At 33.3% G+C, this 19,285-nt stretch overlaps 2 protein-coding genes across 6 annotated transcripts; both read left to right on the top strand.

The window, feature by feature from the left end:
• Window positions 1–4,621: 4,621 nt before the first annotated feature.
• Window positions 4,622–6,529, top strand: LOC131647758 (protein trichome birefringence-like 42). Its single transcript, XM_058917604.1, has 5 exons — window positions 4,622–5,004; window positions 5,113–5,287; window positions 5,374–5,552; window positions 5,656–5,814; window positions 6,043–6,529. The coding sequence occupies exons 1-5, from the start codon at window positions 4,739–4,741 to the stop codon at window positions 6,308–6,310; spliced, it is 1,047 nt and encodes a 348-aa protein (XP_058773587.1). The 5' UTR covers window positions 4,622–4,738; the 3' UTR covers window positions 6,311–6,529.
• Window positions 6,530–7,955: 1,426 nt separating this feature from the next.
• Window positions 7,956–12,907, top strand: LOC131653382 (protein trichome birefringence-like 42). Of its 5 annotated transcripts, none has more exons than XM_058923507.1 (7): window positions 7,957–8,531; window positions 10,194–10,250; window positions 10,346–10,520; window positions 10,610–10,788; window positions 10,892–11,050; window positions 11,350–11,558; window positions 11,894–12,900. In XM_058923507.1, exons 3-7 carry the CDS (start codon window positions 10,422–10,424, stop codon window positions 11,971–11,973), a joined length of 726 nt encoding a protein of 241 aa, XP_058779490.1. In that variant the 5' UTR covers window positions 7,957–8,531; window positions 10,194–10,250; window positions 10,346–10,421; the 3' UTR covers window positions 11,974–12,900. The 5 variants fall into 5 exon arrangements, with proteins under 5 accessions (XP_058779491.1, XP_058779490.1, XP_058779492.1 ...); XM_058923510.1 differs by having other exon boundaries at window positions 7,961–8,531; window positions 11,350–11,586; window positions 11,894–12,902; XM_058923508.1 differs by lacking the exon at window positions 10,194–10,250 and having other exon boundaries at window positions 7,956–8,531.
• The last annotated feature ends 6,378 nt before the right edge of the window (window positions 12,908–19,285 follow it).

The following is a 19,285-nucleotide window of genomic DNA, read 5'->3' as shown; positions in this document are numbered from 1 at the left end:
CTCTAGTATTGCAAGGCACTGAACTACTGCAGGTACTCCACAGAAAAGTGGTTTGGCTGAAAGGTTTAATCAAACTATTTTGGAGAAAGTTAGATGCATGTTGACTAGTGCTGGGTTAAAGAAGGTGTTCTGGGCTGAGAGTGTTTCGACATCAACATATCTGATAAACAGATGTCCTTCGATAGCGTTAGATATGAAGACACCTGAAGAATTTTGGTCAGGACATCCACCAGATCTCGACAGACTGAGTGTATTTGGCAGCATAACCTATGCTCATATTAGGCAAGACAAAGTCGAACCTAGAGCTCTAAAATGAATGTTCGTGGGATATCTTGAAGGAGTCAAAGCTTATAGGCTATAGATTTGTGAACCATGTGTACTTGGAAAATCTTACAGAATGAAGTTCAACAAAGGAAAACAAAGAACACATTGATCCTTTGATTACATCCATGCTGATCTTTAGGACCCTGCAAGGTGTCCATCACATTCAGGAGCGATGTATTTTCTATCCATAGTAGATGGTTAGCAAATGATGTATGGATGATGATAATGATGATCACATCCTTTGAGATTCAATGCAAATGAGATGGGATCTTACGGCCAAAAATTGGGGTACAACAGTCAATAATATAGATTTTCATGTAATTCACTAGTTTTTGTAATATTACCTTGCATATGTATAAATTGTATTTGACTTTTCTTTTCAAGTAATGAGAAATTTCCGTCCATTTTTGAATTTGAATTTGACTCAAGTATCTCTTTCGTTTTCCAACTAGAACTCCAATCTTCTTTCAACTTCAACTTGCCATTTTGAATAAACCATGAAATGAGGTGAATATCCCAAAACAATTTAACATGGGCTTTAGTCAAAAAGTCAACTATCAATGGTTGAATTTGACCAAAAGTCAAAGATTCATCAAAATCCCCTTCAAACCCGAAAAGATCCACCAAGTCCCCCATGTTTAATCAAGCTCTCGCATAAAATTCAAAACCCAGGACCTCACTAATGATCCCTGCTCAGGAAGCCCACCAAATCCAGTTGATGAATGCCAGCCTAAAAAGGTGAACTCCTAAACCATTAATTCACAAGAATTTCCAGGTCTAAAGCTTTTGATTGAGGCCAGACAAAATGCCTTACACCACAAGTAGTAGTGAAACCACACCTCCTAAGCTGAATAAAACCCAAGTTTTATGATGATGGTATGATCAAACCTTGAGGTTCATCTAATGATCACAAGCATATGGAAATAAACCATAATGCAAGGCCAAGGAGAACTTCAACTAAAACAAGCCCGCCTGATTTACAAACTCTAATCCATATGAAATTGTAGCTCCTTTTATGGCCACATATCTCCTTGAACCATTAATATCACTGGTAACTGAATGCATGATACACTAATGACCTAATAGAAGTATGTACTTGAATGAGAAAAATAAGCCAGATAAAAATAAAAGGGTAGGATAAATTTGGTGTATGACAAGAATCTGCTAGGTTATGACAAGGTCGAAAAGCTAGATTTTTGTGAACCTTGTGTGTTTGGTAAAGCCTGCAGAGTGAAGTTTAACAAAGGCATACAAAGAACACTTGGATCCCTTGATTACATTCATGTTGATCTTTGGGGGCCTACAAGGAATCCTTCACACTCAGGTTCAAGGTATTTTATATCGATAGTTGATGATTATTCTAGAAAGTTATGGATATCCATTCAAAAGTCTAAGGATGAAACTTTTGAAAATTTCAAAAATTGATAGACTCCGGTTGAAAATCAAACTGACAAGAAGCTCAAGAGGTTAAGATGCAATAATGGCCTTGAGTTTTGTAATGAAGCTTGTTTGGTATTGCAAGGCATAAGACTACTGCAGATACTCTTCAGCAAAATAACCTGGCTGAGAGGTTCAATCGAACAATTCTAAAAAGGGTTAGATGCATGTTGGTTAGTGCTAGATTAAAGAACATGTTTTGGGCTAAGGCTGTTGTGACTGCATCATACCTGATAAATAGGTGTCCCTCGATTTCTTTTAGGATGAAGACACCTAAAGAAGGTTGGTCGGGTCATCCACCAGATCTCGACAAAATTAGAGTATTTGTTTGTGTAGTCCATGCACATAATAGGCAAGACAAGATCGAACATAGAGCTCTGAGATGCATGTTCATGGGGTATGCCGAGGGAGTAAAAGCCTATAGGTCGTGGTGCCTAGAACTCGAGCATTTAAGGTGTATCATAAATCATGATGTAGTTTTCAATGAAGCTGAAATGACGTTCAAGAAAACTGATAACACTATTTGAAATTCAAATATCTCTGAAGAAGAGATGGAATAAGAAGAGATTTTTGTTGAAATTGAGCATATTGATGTTGAATTGCATAACCTAAATGAAGTTGAGGAAGAAGCATATGATGATGAAGAAACTAAGGAAACTATTGATGACTAACTGTTGGAAAGATACATGTTGAGAAGAGTCATTAAGCCACCATAGAGACTTGGTTATGCAGATCTCATACCATTTGCTTTAATCTCTTCTAGTGAGGTGCTTGATGAAGAACCTAAAGATTTCAAAGAAGTTATGAGGAGTTGAAACAAGACTGAATGGTTGAATGCCATGCATGATGAGATGAAATCTCTTCATGATAACCACGCTAGGGAGTTGATCGAGAAACCTGTAAGAGCTAGGTTAATCAGCTGTAAGTGGATTTTTAAGGTTATGGAAGGAATCAAATGAGTGATGTCGAAGAGATTTAAGGCAAGGTTGGTTGCTATTGGGTTCACTCAGAAAGAAGGAGTCAAATTTAATGATGCGTTCTCACCGGTTGTGAAGCATAGATACATTAGAATGTTGTTGGTCATGATGGTGAAGTTTGACTTAGAACTTGAATAGATGAATGTGAGGACCGCCTTCCTGTATGGTGATATAGATCAAACAATTCTGATGAAGAAACTTGAAGGGTATGCAGAAAGAGGCAATGATGATTTTACGTGCAAGATGAATAGGTCATTGTATGGTCTGAAACAATCTCTTCGACAGTGGAATAAGAGATTTGATAACTTCATGGCACACATAGGTTTCATTAGGAGGCAATTCAACCACTGTGTTTACTCAAGATTTTGACTAGAAAGTTCACTTGTCATTTTGTTGTTTTATGTGGATGATATCCTCAAAGAAAGCGACAATGTCAAGGATGTAATAAAACTGAAGGTTGAACTCAATAAGGAGTTCGAAATATAGGATCTGGGAACTACCACCCAGATTCTTAGGATTGACATATGGAGAGATAGAAAGCAGTCGAGATTATACTTATCTCAAGAGACATACCTAAGGAATATTCTTGATAAATTTAGTATGTCAAATTCAAAGTCTATTGTAACACCAACATAGAAATTGGAAGACTTGTATGGACACAATCACTAATATGATTTTTATTTTATCACATATTTACAGAGAGGAAAATAATTGTGCGATTTTTTTTGCTAACTTAGGCCTCACATCTATTTTCCTCACTATTTTGATTCCATCCTTATAGAGATAAGGAATGACTTTGTACAAAATAGGTGTGATATGCCTTCTTTTAGATTCTTCACTTATTAGTGGATTTTGGCCTAGTCCCCACACTTTTGTGGATTTTTATTTTTATTTTTCAATATATGGCCCTTTAGTAAATAAACAAATTTAATTCATGTTTTAAAATTTAATATTTAAAATTGATGAATTTTTTTTTAATAATATATAACTTATGTTTTTAATTTTTTAAGTTTTTTAAATAAAATTTATACATGATTTACCACAAGTGACAAATAATTTAAAAATAAAATCATCTTATATTTTAATAAGAAATTTGAGAAGATAAAAATTAGTTATTGAGTTTAAGAGATCAAAACTTAATTAAGCATAATAAAAGAATTAAAATGTTATTATGACACAAATTCTTACACATACACCACTAGTACGATGAACAGTGATATTCATAATTTTGATTTTTTTTTATTTTAACTTTTTCCCTCTTTAAAAAAATTTTGGTTAATAGTGTCTAAGAATTTAGTTAATATAATTTATAGTTTGATTAGTATGTATCTTTACAATAAAAAAATAGTATTTACTAGAAAGAAAGTTGGTTATTGAGTTATATTAGTTGGTTAATATACTTCATAAATTAGTTATTGAGTGTCCTGAATTAGAAACTAAGTCTTATGTGATGAATCAATTTTGGTTAATATTATTTACAAAATTGGTTAATAATGTTTGTAATCTGGTTGATAAATTCTCAAACTTGTCTTAAATACTAAAAATAAAAATAAAGTTGATTAATAAAATGTAAAAGCTTCTTAATACGTTTTATGATTTTATATCTGAAGATTGTTAATATAATGTATTTTATTGATTTAAAAAATAATAAAAATAATTAATAAATTATTTAGTTAATATAATATATTTTTGTAATTAATAGAATGACGAAGATGGTAAATGATACAATTTTATATTTTTAAAATTTGTATTCAAAATACACTTTAATTTTTTATTTTAAAAATTTTAAAGAAATATTGTTTACTATATAAATACTAAATACTGTAATGACACACACCCTCATATTTATGAAAACCGAGCTTATGTCAAATTTAGACGTAGAATGTAGAATGTGGTGTTAACACAGCATACTAAAAGAATAATAAACCATAAGAAACAAATAAAGTAGTATAAAAAAACGACAAAAACCGAGCGTCTCCAAACATTCCCTGGAATTTGAAATGCCACTCACATTCCACCTTGCTTTTCTCATACTACTTGCCTCACTCTATCCATGGACGGTGTCACCTTTTCCTATTCAACAACAACAACAACCATGTGATCACTCTCAAGGAAACTGGATCATTGATCATCATCATTCTACTCTCTATGATCCTTCAAAAGATTGCCCTTTCATTGGTCAAGGATTTGATTGCCTCAAAAATGGCAGAACCGACAAAGGTTACCTCAACTATAGATGGAAACCCTCTTCTTGTAACCTTCCAAGGTTCTCACTTTTTCACTCAACTTTTGTTTTTCTTCAAATGGGTATTCAGTATTCACTGCTAAAGAGATCTGAGTATAGCAAAAATGAAAACTTTTTTTTTGTTTACAGGTTTGATGGTGGGAAGTTTTTGCAAAGATACAAAGGAAAGAAGATATTGTTTGTAGGAGATTCCATTAGCAACAACATGTGGCAATCACTTACTTGTTTGCTTCACATTGCAATCCCAAATTCAAATTATACCTTAACACAACAAACTAAAGACCTCACTGTGTTCTCATTTCCGGTACTGTTCTTTTGTTTATATTTATATATGCATTTACAAGGTGATAATAGCTTTGTTTAATTTGACGTTTTGTGGTGGTTTTGTAGGAATATGAAGCTTCAATCATGTGGTTGAAAAATGGGTTCTTAGTGGATTTGGTTTATGATAAAGAAAAAGGAAGAGTTTTGAGGTTGGACACAATTAGCACTGGAAACCAATGGAAGGGTTTTGATGTTTTGATTTTCAATACCTATCATTGGTGGACTCATACTGGAAAATCTCAAACGTATTGAAAATTTCTGAATTCAATTTTTGTATATACCTTTTTGTGTGAAGAGTTTATGTGAGCATGTATGTGGCTAATGGCTTTTTGTTTCAATGTTTTATAGATGGAATTACTTTCAAGTTGGGAATGAATTAATTAAGGAGATGGATCATTTGGAAGCTTTTAAGATTGGATTAAACACTTGGGCTAAATGGGTTGATTCTAATGTTGATCCCTCAAAGACTAGAGTTTTGTTTCAAGGAATTGCTGCATCTCATGTTGAGTAAGTTTATCTGATCTTCTACTCAAAATGGTATAGGTATTGAAAAGTTCAAAAATTAACGGTAATTACATGTGTTTGTATGATGTAAGGGTTCGACTCTGACACGTATCAGACACTAGTCACACCTTTTATTATGAAGGGTCAGTGCTTCATAGATTGTGGCTATATTACAAACTCACTTTCTTTCATTTTTTTTCCTTCTTTCTTTGAATGAACTGAAAATCATAGCGCAATGGGGTGCTTGAGACAAACTAAACCGGATCAAGGACCAATGCCACCTTATCCTGGTGTAGACATTGTAAAGAACATTATAAGTAAAATGGAGAAGCCAGTAGAGTTGCTGGACATCACATTGCTAACACAGTTAAGGAGGGACGGGCACCCGTCTATCTACACAGGTCGTGGCGAAAGCTACGTCGACTGCAGTCACTGGTGTCTGGCAGGTGTTCCTGATACTTGGAATGAAATGTTGTATGCTGCTCTTCTTGAAAACTAGTATTTGGTTTCATTCAATATACATCTTTTATTTATGTCATTCTTTGAAATTGTTTAGTTTGTTTGTGCACACAGAGCTACAAAGGATTGATAGGATTATGAACTTTAACCAAATTAGTTCCTTCATCTTGATGAGAATAAATTGTAAAGTTTTGTGCTTAAAGATTGATAAAACAGTTATGTTATTTGGATAAATAACACTGGACACCATATTTCAAAATTGTATACAAATATTTAAGTTGAAAACATTTTGTTATGCGATTTAAGTTGAAAATCATATAAATATGAAATCATGTTGGATTATGTGAATTTTTTTAAAGTGGATTCCCCATTTCAAAAATCAACTTTTAGATCCTCTATTTTAAATTTTTTAAGATATTTGGGGTCTCTATTCTTTTTTGAAGACGTGATAGTAATGATTAGGATTTAGGATACAAAATTTATCTTTTATAAGGTGGAATGATGACTTTATTATTTACTTTTTGAGATACAGAAATGATATATTTACACTAAATTATGATATACACACCGTATTTTATATTATACAATTTATTTTTTCAATTTTTTATTACATTTATGTGTATTATTTTTTCTACACTAAATTATGATATACACACCGTATTCTATATTATACAATTTATTTTTTCAATTTTTTATTATATTTATGTGTATTATTTTTGTGCTACACTTGAATTGATATTGGAAGAATATGGTGTAAATGATACGGTGTTGCAATTTTAGTGTAAATATAGCACACCTGTTTGAGATAATACATTAATAATTTTGATTTAGCTTTTTTAGAAATTAATTAATTAGAGTTTTTAAAACTATTATATTGGGTAGGGGTGTTCAAAACCAAACCAATAGAAAATCGCAAACCAAACCAAACCGAAATCGTAAAAAACCGCATTTGGTTCGGATTAGTTTGAATATTTTTTAACAAAATCGCACGGTGCGGTTCGGTTTGTGGTTTGTATTTTGTAAATCAAACCAAACCGAATCAAACCGCATTATGTTACAACCTAAATTTTACTTAACTCACATTCAACCCAAACTTAAACCTATTATGCATTAGCCTTATGATTACGAACAATTTTCTCATCCTTACACATATAATTTCAATCCCGATCTTCTCAAATCTCTAATAACATTATTGCACCTTCTTTGTCACATACATCTTCCATTTTCTTCTATAATCTCTACTCTCTTATATTCTTTCTTTTTCACCTTCTTATTTTTATGTAAATGTTCCGTATTTCAGTTTCATTTTTATCACACATCTTCTCTAATCTCAACATTTTTTTTTCTTTTTCACCTTCACTAATCTTTCATCTCTTCTGTTTTTTTTGTTTCATTATAATAATTTTTATATTGTTTTATGCTATTATTTTATGTTTAATATTTCACTTTTGTCTAATTTAATTTTTACATATTAAATGGAAAATTGTTGTCAAAATATGACGAGTTTTGTGATTATTTGATAGTGTATAAATGTCTAAATACAAAATTATATTGTCATTTATATGTGTATGTATGGCTCAATAAAATATTTGTAAAAAACCGAACAAACCGCACTGGTTTGGTTTGGTTCGGATTTTTTTTAAAAGCCAACCGAACCAAACCAAAGCGCATTATTTTTTCTCTTGCGGTTCGGATAATTTTTTTCGTCAAAACCGCACGAACCGCACCGCAAACACCCCTAATATTGGGTCTTAAGCCCAGCTAAACACACATATTCTCTCTCTCCTTATTTTTATTTTTGACTCAGTTAATATATTCAATATAAAAAGAATAAAATTGTCCTATTATTTCTCCCTGTCTCACAAATTTTGCGCAAACTTGATCCGCATCGTTACAGACCCCTAATCTATAGATATGATGGCTTTGAATTTCTCTCTCAAAAATACCAAAAATGTCTCGTTCGTTTTCTCGAGAAAAACCTTGTGGCCTGTGCTTCGTTCTCTTTCACCTTCTGGAAGATTCTGTTCCTATACACAATTCATAACCCGTTTATCTACACCCTCATCAGCTTTCGCTTCTTCGTTAACCTCTTCTTTTTCGTCACAATAGTAATGCTGATTCGTATCTGCGATGAAGAATTCACTTGTGAGGATCGATGGTGTGGAAGGAGATCATGGGTGAAAAAAAGCTTTAACAGCGTTGATTCCACCTTCTTTGCATCAACAGAGGCTGAAGATCTTGTTTATCGCAAAATAATCAAAGTGAGTTTGCATTACCATATTTATATTTATTTTTATTTTTTTTACTTCAATTGGAATTTAGATACGTTTCTGTTCATATATCATGCATTTATTAAATTGTACATAATAAATATCACATCGCTGTTGATTTGTATTTATTGAAGGGTCAATTGGGGACATAATTTACTTTTAAACTTCCTTGGTTGCCAATTTTTTTAATAACTTAGAATTCAGCCGATCCTGTTTTGTCCTTGGTATGTCATCCCAAATGCTTCCAAAATGTTTGATTCATATGCATACTTTTATCCCAATTGCTTCACTACTTCTGTGTCTTTTTTCTTTTCTTTTCTTTGCATCACTTAGTCAAGTGTATTAGTTTCTAATCCTAAAGAGCTAAACTGCTTCTTCAATCTTTATAGATAAGTTTTTGTATAGGCAAAAAAATGGAATTAATTAGACTACTGGATTGGGATAGGTACAACCATCAAAAATTGGGCAATGCTTCTCAATTATAACACCTTTAAAAACATTACATTCTTATTAATAATATAAGAAACCGTCCTTGGCAATATTTTATGTTAGCAATCTTTTACAATTAGCAATCTTTTCCAATACGTTTTTTAGTTCAGATTTTGGGTTGTTAATCTGGTTTTAACCGATATCTCATTTGATTCAAATGAAATTTCAGTTGAAATCAGATCAACCAGAGACAAAAATTTGAACACTCTGACAAATATATATATATATATATATATATATATATATATATATATATATATATATATATATATATATATATATATATATATATATATATATATATATATATATATATATATATATTCAAGAATTGTTACTCATAAAAAATTGCTAACATAATTTTCTCCTAGTAATCCCAATAAAGCCTGCAGGAAAAAAACATTATAATTATTTTATAGATATTCCACAAACTATTTATTTAAACGATGATAAATTACACTCGCTCGTAACTTCATTTCGAATAAATATTTTTTAAAATCAACCGTTGAATTGAAACATACTATTATATATATCATATCTATAAAGTTTTAGATTAATATATAATGATTTATTATGTCATTGAATTATATCAAAATTAACGTTATATGAAAGTTTATTTTAACGTTAATCTTTGGATATCTTGATGGTATAGTAAATCATTATAGATTAGCTCAAATTTTATAGGGATGATCTATATGATATTATGTTTTAATCCAACAGTTGATTTCAAAAAATATTTATTCGAAATAAAATTACGAGCAAGTGTAACTCGTGGTGTAACTATTTGGGTGTAATTTGATCTCTCATATCTTAGTATAATTAACTTTGCCAGATTGTCATGATAACTTTCTTTTAAATGCTACTATTTTAAAAACAGTGTATTGTTTTCTTTTATATATTAAATATAATTGTTCTAGACTTGTTAACCACCAAAGTGATTAAATTCATTAAAGTTTGTAATTCTAAATTATACAATTGAATTTTGATTTGATGCTATATGGATAGCATGTTTATGTCAAATAATATTTATATATAGATCATCCAAAATGGATCATGACTTATAATTAATGAAATTAAGATATTTATCAACATACTTGTTGCTTGTATATCCAAAGATAAACATACATGTTATTTTGAGGATGATTAATTCTTCATTGATGGTAGAACCGACAAAGATTACCTCAACTATAGATGGAAACCCTCTTCTTGTAACCTTCCAAGGTTCTCACTTTTTCACTCAACTTTTGTTTTTCTCAAATGGGTATTCAGTATTCTGAGTATAGCAAAAATAAAAACTTTTTTTTTGTTGTTGACAGGTTTGATGGTGGGAAATTTTTGTAAAGATACAAAGGAAAGAAGATATTGTTTGTGGGAGACTTCATTAGCAACAACATGTGGCAATCACTTACTTTTTTGCTTCACATTGCAATTCCAAATTCAAATTATACCTTAACACAACAAACTAAAGACCTCACCGTGTTCTCATTTCCGGTACTGTTCTTTTGTTTATTTGTTTATTATATATGCATTTACAAGGAAGTAATTTTGTTTAATTTGAGGTTTTTGTGGTGGTTTTGTAGGAATATGAAACTTCAATTACTTGGTTGAAAAATGGGTTCTTAGTGGATTTGGTTTATGATAAAGAAAAAGGAAGAGTGTTGAGGTTGGACACAATTAGCACTGGGAACCAATGGAAGGGTTTTGATGTTTTGATTTTCAATACCTATCATTGGTGGACTCATACTGGAAAATCTCAAACGTATTGAAAATTTCTGAACTCTATTTTTGTGTATATGTTTTTATGTGAGGAGTTTATTTGGACACCTGTGTGGCTAATGGCTTTTTGTTTCAATGTTTTGTAGATGGGATTGCTTTCAAGTTGGGAATGAATTAATTAAGGAGATGGATCATTTGGAAGCTTTTAAGATTGGATTAAGCACTTGGGCTAAATGGGTTGATTCTAATGTTGATCCTTCAAAGACTAGAGTTTTGTTTCAAGGAATTGCTGCATCTCATGTTGAGTAAGTTTATCTGTTCCCTCCACTCAAAATGGTATAGATATTGAATAATTCACAAAATTAATAAAAATTACATGTGTCGGGATGGTGTAGGTGTTCGACTCAGACACGTATCGGACACCATCCACACTTTTATTATGAAGTGTCTGTGCTTCATAGATTATGGCAAGATGGTGGCTATGTTAAATCTTTGTCTTAGATCTTAGTCATGTGAACTTTTGTGAAAATCTTGATTATAATTTATAATTCAGAAACTTGTTTTTTTCCTTCTTTCATTGAATGAACTGAAAATTCTAGCGCAGAGGGTGCGTGAGACAAACTAAACCAGATCAAGGACCAATGCCACTTTATACTGGTGTAAATACTGTAAAGAACATTATAAGTAAAATGGAGAAGCCAGTACAGTTGCTGGACATCACTTTGCTAACACAGTTAAGGAGGGACGGGCACCCGTCTATCTACACAGGTCATGGCGAAAGCTACGTCGACTGCAGTCACTGGTGTCTGGCAGGTGTTCCTGATACTTGGAATGAAATGTTGTATGCTGCTCTTCTTGAAAACTAGTATTTGGTTTCATTCAATATACATCTATTATTTATGTCATTCTTTGAAATTGTTAAGTTTGTTTGTGCACACAGAAAGCTACAAAGGATTGATAGGAATATGAACTTTAACCAAATTAGTTCCTTCATGTTGACATTTTAAAAAGTTTATTGATCTGTCCCATTTTTATTTGTATCTATTCCTTTTACTTTACAAGGCCTAAGTTGGCCCCTTTTCTAGTTCATATTGTTTAAAAAGAAATATAGCAATGAGAATAAATAGTAAAGTTTTGTGTTTATGCAGGTTCACATAAAGGAGAGTTATTCTTGGATGATGAAGAATCTGCTCCATACAAGGCAATTGTATCAAGATTTGGATTTTAATCGAGCTGTTAGTGGGAATAAGCTTCATTTGAAACTTCTCTATTTAGACCTGCTAGCCACGGATGTGAAGCCTGTGTGGAGACACTTGATGTTTGGTAATTTCGCTCGGCCGAGATCAGTGTTCATCTTCTGGTTAGCTTGTAATGGGAGATTGGCCACTAAAGAGAGGTTAAAGAGATTTGGGCTGATTCAAGATGATAGGCGTGTATTCTGTTTGCAGCAAGAAACCATTGGACATTTATTTTTCTGCTGCAATAGACTGAAAAGTATATGGGAACAAGTTCTAAGATGGATCAACATTGCTCATACTCCAATGGAATGGGATAGGGAACTCGAGTGGATCACTTATAGTTGCAGAGGCAAAGGCTGGAGAGCGACCCTCCTAAAAAGCGCGGTTACTGAAACTGTCTATGCAATATGGAAAGCTAGGAATGATAATGTGTTTGGGCATAGCAATTATATAAGAGACATTGAGAAGGAGATTATAGATATACTAGTTTATAGACGTTGGAATGCAAAGAAATATGGCTGGATCGTGAGCGATCGCCGTGTATATATTGTTTTTTGAATTAATCAAATGCCATTGATTCAAAAAAAAAAGTTTTGTGCTTAAAGATCGAAAAAACAGTTATAGAACATTTATGTTATTTTTTTTGGTTCTAAATACATGAATTTGATTCATGCAAGAAAATATGTTCAATTTAAGCAATAAATACCCAAATAAATATTATGTTTGGATAAATAAAACTCGACACCGTATTTCAAAACCGTATACAAATATTAAAGTTGATAACCATTTTATATGGGTTTAAAGTTGAAAATCATATAAGTGCATGTTTGGTTTGGTTCTTGGAAGGATCAAAAGTAATTATAGAGGTGTGTAATTGATCTAGGGTGATTTTAAGATGTTTGTTTAGGCAAAAGTAGAATTGATTCTGTCTTTAGAATTGATTCTATTTGAAGCTATAATTTGTTGCTTCTGCCTCCAGAATATTGGATGATTTTTACATTGAAATTTATTGTTAAACTCACTTTTACATAAATGTATCCAAACATAAATCAATTGTACTAAACTCAATTATGATAAAATATATTATACCAAACTCAATTCTGCTATAATCAATTCTGTCAACTGTCAATCCAAACACACCTCAAATATGAAATCACGTTGGTTTTTGTGTAAAAAAAAGCTTAAATAAGTGTATTTATTTTTGTAAAGACAAAAATATCCTTAAATTAAAAAAAGTCTTGTATTATTTAAAATATATTTTTTATCAACTTTTTAAATGTTTAGGAAATATTTTTTATCAACATAAATTTAAATATTTTCTTATTTACTTTAAAAATAAATAAATATTTAATAGTTTTAAATTTATATTAGTTAATATTAAATTATTTTAATTATTTAAATGAATTTAGTTAGTTATTATACTATTTCTTAATTCAATTAATCTTTTAACTTAATATGAATTATTCATTTATTTATTGTTTAATAAATTAAAATAACAACACACACTCATTATTACGTGAAAAAAAACTCTACTCATCTATATATATTATTTCAAGCAAGTTTGCATAAGATTGTTTATTTTTCAAAATAATTAATCAACCCTAGATTGAATGGGTAAAAGTGGAAAAGGACTAAAAATAGCATCTCTATGTCTTTCTTCGCATATTAGGGGAGAAAAGAAAAAGTGAAGGCCCTAGGATTTTTAGTTTCTCTATCTTTAGAAATTTACATGTCACCCTCTAAATTAAATATGACAACTCTCAAACCTATGAAAAGATCAAAATCTTCAACCATTTTTCATTATCATATTTTTTCAAATCTACGGGAGGAATCAGTCATTTCAAATTTTTGAGCGATATCGGAAATTTCGAGGATATACCGGATATTTTGCGAAATCAAGTAAATTTCTGGTATTTTTAGTTAAATTTCCGGTATTTTCTATTGGAAATTTTAGAATTTACGGTATATTCTACCGAAAATTTCAGAATTTATGGTATATTCTACTAGAAATTTTGAAATTTCCAGTATTTTCATTTGCTTATTATTATACCAGAATTTTGAAGTTTCCGGTATACCGTAAATTTCAAATGTTCTGGTATTTCTGTAATTTAAAAAAAATATTTTCCTAATGTTTTTAAATTTTGCAGTGAGAACTAGAGACAAGGACGACACTGTTGCTGGACGGGCCATAGTTAAAGCAGTTGCTCTTGCTCTAGCTGCTGATGAGGCGCAGGCCCCCGAGTTACAAGTTGGGCGTCTTCCTCTGAACGCTTCCAATCGGAAACGGATGGCGGAGCAGCAGGCGGTGAGGGGGTTCCACGCACCTCGCCGCCAGACTGGTAGAGTATCCACTGCTGCTATGGAGGAGCAGGTGGTTCAGGTTGAGGTGGCAGAGGTTGAGGAGCCCATGCTTGAGGTTGAGGAGCCGGTGGCTCTTGTTGAGGAGCCGGTGCCAAGAGTTGAGGAGCCGGTGGCTGTGGTTGAGGAGGGGGTTGCTGAGGATCCGGAGCGGGTGTTGTAGGATACAGACACCACCATCGATGCATCTACGGATTCATTAGTACTTACTTATATGGCTTTCCCCGGAGGACCTTCTGACAGGTCCATGTTGACATGATATGCTGACCATGTCGCTGATAAGATATGGCAGGGTGAGGTATGTAATATTGCTTAAGTGCTTAATTTTTATTACGCAATTTAATTTATACTAATGTGTTTTAATTGTATTTTTTTATTACAGGAGCGTCCAGTGCTGAAGGTCGCTTCTAACGGGTTGAAGTTGAAGAACTTCTCCGAGAGACCGATGCTTGAGCAGGTGACGAGGATAGTTCGGGACTTCCACCTGATGGACTTTGTTGATGTTCCCTAACGATGCTGGACGCCCCCTGTTATCAGCTTTTGTTGAGAGGTGGCACCCAGAGACATCATCCTTCCATCTTTCATTTGAGGAGATGACGGTGACTTTGGATGATCTGGATTCCCTGTTTCACCTTCCGATTGCTGATACGTTTTTTACACCAGTTCATAAGGACCAGGTGACGACGGTGTACATGGTGATGGATGCTTTTGAGATTGATGAGGTGGCTATCCTTACTGAGTTTGGTGAGACTCAGGGCTTTAACCTTAGGATGTCTTGGTTTAGGAGGATTTATTAGTAGCTTACCGATGTAGGGAGGTACCAAGCTGCCGCTAGGGCGTACATGCTGCATCTAGTGGCATGTACTCTCTTTGCGGACAAGTCTGAAGTATATATTAATGTTCGCTATCTTTCTCTATTCAACAACCTTGACACCCCATGTTGGGCTTGGGGAGTGGTGGCATTGACGGTGCTGTACACGATGCTTGATGTTGCATCTCGTCCTGACACCAGACAGCTTGCTGGTTACCTGAGCTTGTTACATGTATACTTTTTTAAATGGTTTTTTGTGTTTTATTATAATTTACATGAGCTTGATGATTTATATTTATGCAGTGTTGGATCTAGGATCACTTCCCTCACATTTGAGAGCGGAAGATCCAGCGACATGCAACTGCTGACCGATGTGCGAAGAGGTGGAAGGCCAAATAAGCCATTTCAAAAGGGTTGATGGAGTACAAGCGAAGGATGGATGCTCTGACCTTGGATGATGTCATCTGGACACCGTATACAGCTCACCGCGCTCATCGTCCTTTTGAGGTATCTTCCTTATATTTAGGGTATGTCAGATGGGAGAGCCATGTGGCTAGACACTTGCCTGAGAGGTGTCTACGCCAGTATGGTTATATATAGGGCATCCAACATCTAGTCCCAGAGGCTCCAGCTGGTGGCATTGATCAATGGTTTCAGAGTCACATCCTCAGCTCCCCCCGTGAGATCATGGATACAGCTGTTACAGTCAGCAGCTTGCGCAGTGTCAGGATGGATACATGGAGTGGTTCCTTAGTGTGTCACGCCCTAGGGTCATACTATCTACTGCATCATCTGATGTTCTAGGGCCTTCACGTACCAGAGTCTCTTCCGATCCACCACCACCACCACCTCCACCTCCCGCAGGTGACCAGGACAGCCTCCTGCAGTTCATCGCCGTTCACTTAGATAGCCTCATGGGTTTGGTGAACCCTGATGGTGAGGTTCATAGTATTTTAACTAGGTTGGCCGATGTTGCCCGTGGAGGACCTATGTAGATTTATTTTTTTATGATTGTATTATTTGTATATTTTGTACGAACATCTTTTTTATTGCATTATCTTTTTTGCTAGTACATGTTTCGAGTAGATAAAGAAAATAACATCAATAACAAACAAACATAGTTAACAAACATCATATGACAAACAACAAACATAAACAGTACTCTGAAACATGAAAACCTAGGCACTAACGAATGACTCTAGACATTTCAAACACTTCATTATGTCTTCCACGGATCTTTGGATCTACGCATCCAATTCGACCGGACCTTTAGTTATCCTACGGCGAAATGATTTTCACATGGCCTTCATATCTTCATCATTCTTCAACTCGATTAAGTTGTATTTCACCCTTCCATTTGTATCAATCCAGTCATCCTGAAACTCGATCTTTGTCACCCTTCTATTATCGGAATCAAGCAGCAAATTATTCAACGTTTCTTTCAAGGTGGCAAAGGATTCGGGCCCATCTGGAATCTTGGTTTGAACAACAAAGTTGCGGCCATTGAAATACACTTCTACATTGATCAAATACTGAAGAAGAGGCATTTTGTTGAAATGATGTGTTATCCAATAATGCTAAGACCTCTATTTATACAAATGATGGTGCATTCTAGACCACACATATGTGTCGGTGCACCCAGGATCCTCCAAAAGTGTTGGCAAAATCTCAACCATTGAAAAAACCTAATATTGAAACATACCAGAAATTTCAGTTATAATGAAATTTCCGGTACTGCCCAGAAATTTGAAATTTACGGTATACCGAAAATTTTATTATAACTGAAATTTCCGGTATGTTTCATCAGAAATTTTAGTATAACTGAAAAATCCGGTATCTTGTACCAGAAATTTAGTAGAGTCTACCGGGAATTTCGTTCGGAAATTGCTTGTAACTCATCAGAGACAAAATTTAAATAAAAGGAAAGGGGGTTCCATGTATAAAAATAGGGGTGGCATGTAGATTTCTCCTCTTTCCTACTTCATCGATCCTCCAAACAAGAGAAATAGTCCATTTCTCATCGAGCTCTCTCTCTCTCCAACTTTTCTCGCATCAATTTCTCTAAAAAAACATGTAATTGTTAATAAAGGAAGGGGAAATATAAGTATATTTCACAAGCAAAATTGTTTCTTGTTGTCAGCAATGTTTATATTTTCTCTCGGTGTTGATGCATATGGTGATGGAATAGATGGTGGCTGCAGAGGAAATGATGAAGATAATAATAATCATAAGGTGGAAGAAAATGATCGAGATAAGAATATTGTAGGAAAATAATGCAGCAAGACTGTGGAGGAGCAGAAGATCTTGCAATTTTCTGAGTTGAAAATACTAGCATACAATTTGTTTGCAAATAAAATAAATGTTTATAAAACTTAGTCATATGTGAGCTATTGTCATCTAGTGCGCATGTCTAATGCTAAAACGAAATGGGCTTAAGGTCCTATATATTTGTTTTAAAAATTTTAATTAATTAATTTTTTTAAAAAAAATCTGAATAATATATCATCTAAAAAGAATAAATAATCTAGTCATCATTACCACCTCATAGAAAATAAAATTTGTATCTTAATCTTCAGTGCCACGTCTACAAAAAGGGATAGGAAAACAATTTCAATAAATCTAAAATACAGAGATCTAAAAGGTGAGTTTTAAAATAGGGGATCTTAAAGTTAAAAACACTTAAATAAAGATACCAAACGTGCATTTAAATAAAAAAATATTATTGCTACAAAATAAGCAATAAGAAAAAAGAATTGCAACCCAACACAACTAAACATTCATTTGATCTTAACAATTTGGGAAAATACCCTTTTTTGTCCCTTAACTTTGACTTGGGGTCCATTATGGTCCCTTAACTTTTAAAAAGTTCAAATCAATCCCTTAAGTCTTAAAAACGGAGCACGTAAGTCCTTTCCGTCTATTTACTACAAACAGACGTTAGTTCTGCAAACGTGGCAGATGACATGGCTTACCTCTTTTTTTTCCTATTTTTTTAAATCCAAAAAACCCAAAATTTCCAAACCCTAAAAAATCCCAAAACTCACATTCATTAACACCAGAAAAATCCAAAAAACACACCAAGGGTTTCCAATTTGTTCACACACAAAGGGTTTCCAATTTGTTCATCAACTTCTACATCAACTAAAACTGAAATCAACAACAACAATTGAAACCAACAATAAACACACAAAGGGTTCCCAATTTGTTCACAGCTTTTTCTTTCCAATTTGTTCATAACTTTTTCTTTTCCAATTTGTTCTTTTTCTTTCTCAAATGCTAGATCTGGTTGCAACTAATACACACACCAAGCATCAAACGAAAATAAAAATGGAACCGAAAACGAAACGTAATAGTGAACAAAATACCGAATAACAGCGGTGTTTGAGAAGCTGCAAGAAGGTTGTGGTGATGTTGAAGTTTGGACGGTGATGGAAAGGGGATAGTGGTTACGATTTGCGGTCATAAAAGTGTGATAGTGAGTGTTTCAGTTTTAACAATTAAATTTTGGATTAGCAGTGATAAGGTCTTCCCATGGTGGTTTAAGCGACGGTGGAATGAACTGTCAAGATTGTTGTAAGAGCAGAGGGTTTCAATGTCAAACTCATGTTAAAGTTACTTGGGTTCCCGTCGCGAAATGTTGTGAACGGCAGCATCAGCTTTCTTTTTTGCAGCAACAAAATCAGCACCATCAGCAACAATTTCATTCTTCATGACGACATAGAGAAAACTCAATATCAGCATCACATGAACCTTGAAACAACAACAATTTCATTCTTCAATGAACATTTAATTTTCTGGGTTGAAGTAATTTTTGTTTGTTATTTTGAAATAAACATAATATTTTATCCATGTCAGCATCACATATATGCCACCTGGATCCTGATTTTGACTTTGACTAACAGATCTAACGGAAAGGACTAACGTGCTCCGTTTTTAAGACTTAAGGGATTGATTTGAATTTTTTAAAAGTTAAGGGACCATAATGGACCCCGAGTCAAAGTTAAGGGACGAAAAAGAGTATTTTCCCTAACAATTTCATCATAATCCTTATAAATGTATTAAAATTTAAACAACTTTCGAATAAATGGTTTACATCAATCAATCTTGTCCTTAAATATTTCTCTTTCAAACAC

The sequence above is a fragment of the Vicia villosa genome, linkage group LG2 (genome assembly GCF_029867415.1).
Source record: "Vicia villosa cultivar HV-30 ecotype Madison, WI linkage group LG2, Vvil1.0, whole genome shotgun sequence".
NCBI classification, from domain to species: domain Eukaryota; kingdom Viridiplantae; phylum Streptophyta; class Magnoliopsida; order Fabales; family Fabaceae; genus Vicia; species Vicia villosa.
Note: the sequence above shows the minus strand (reverse complement) of the source record. Positions and strands in the feature narration are given on the sequence as shown.

What these genes read in the sequence shown, in the direction of transcription:
- LOC131647758 (XM_058917604.1), top strand. Translation starts at nt 4,739, where the DNA reads ATGCCACTCACATTCCACCTTGCTTTTCTCATACTACTTGCCTCACTC. An exon ending in TCTTCTTGTAACCTTCCAAG is followed by an intron (nt 5,005 to 5,112) that starts GTTCTCACTTTT and finishes TTTTGTTTACAG; the next exon opens with GTTTGATGGTGGGAAGTTTT. An exon ending in ATTGCTGCATCTCATGTTGA is followed by an intron (nt 5,815 to 6,042) that starts GTAAGTTTATCT and finishes TGAAAATCATAG; the next exon opens with CGCAATGGGGTGCTTGAGAC.
- LOC131653382 (XM_058923508.1), top strand. Translation starts at nt 10,422, where the DNA reads ATGTGGCAATCACTTACTTTTTTGCTTCACATTGCAATTCCAAATTCA. An exon ending in CATACTGGAAAATCTCAAAC is followed by an intron (nt 10,789 to 10,891) that starts GTATTGAAAATT and finishes AATGTTTTGTAG; the next exon opens with ATGGGATTGCTTTCAAGTTG. An exon ending in ATTGCTGCATCTCATGTTGA is followed by an intron (nt 11,051 to 11,349) that starts GTAAGTTTATCT and finishes ATTCTAGCGCAG; the next exon opens with AGGGTGCGTGAGACAAACTA.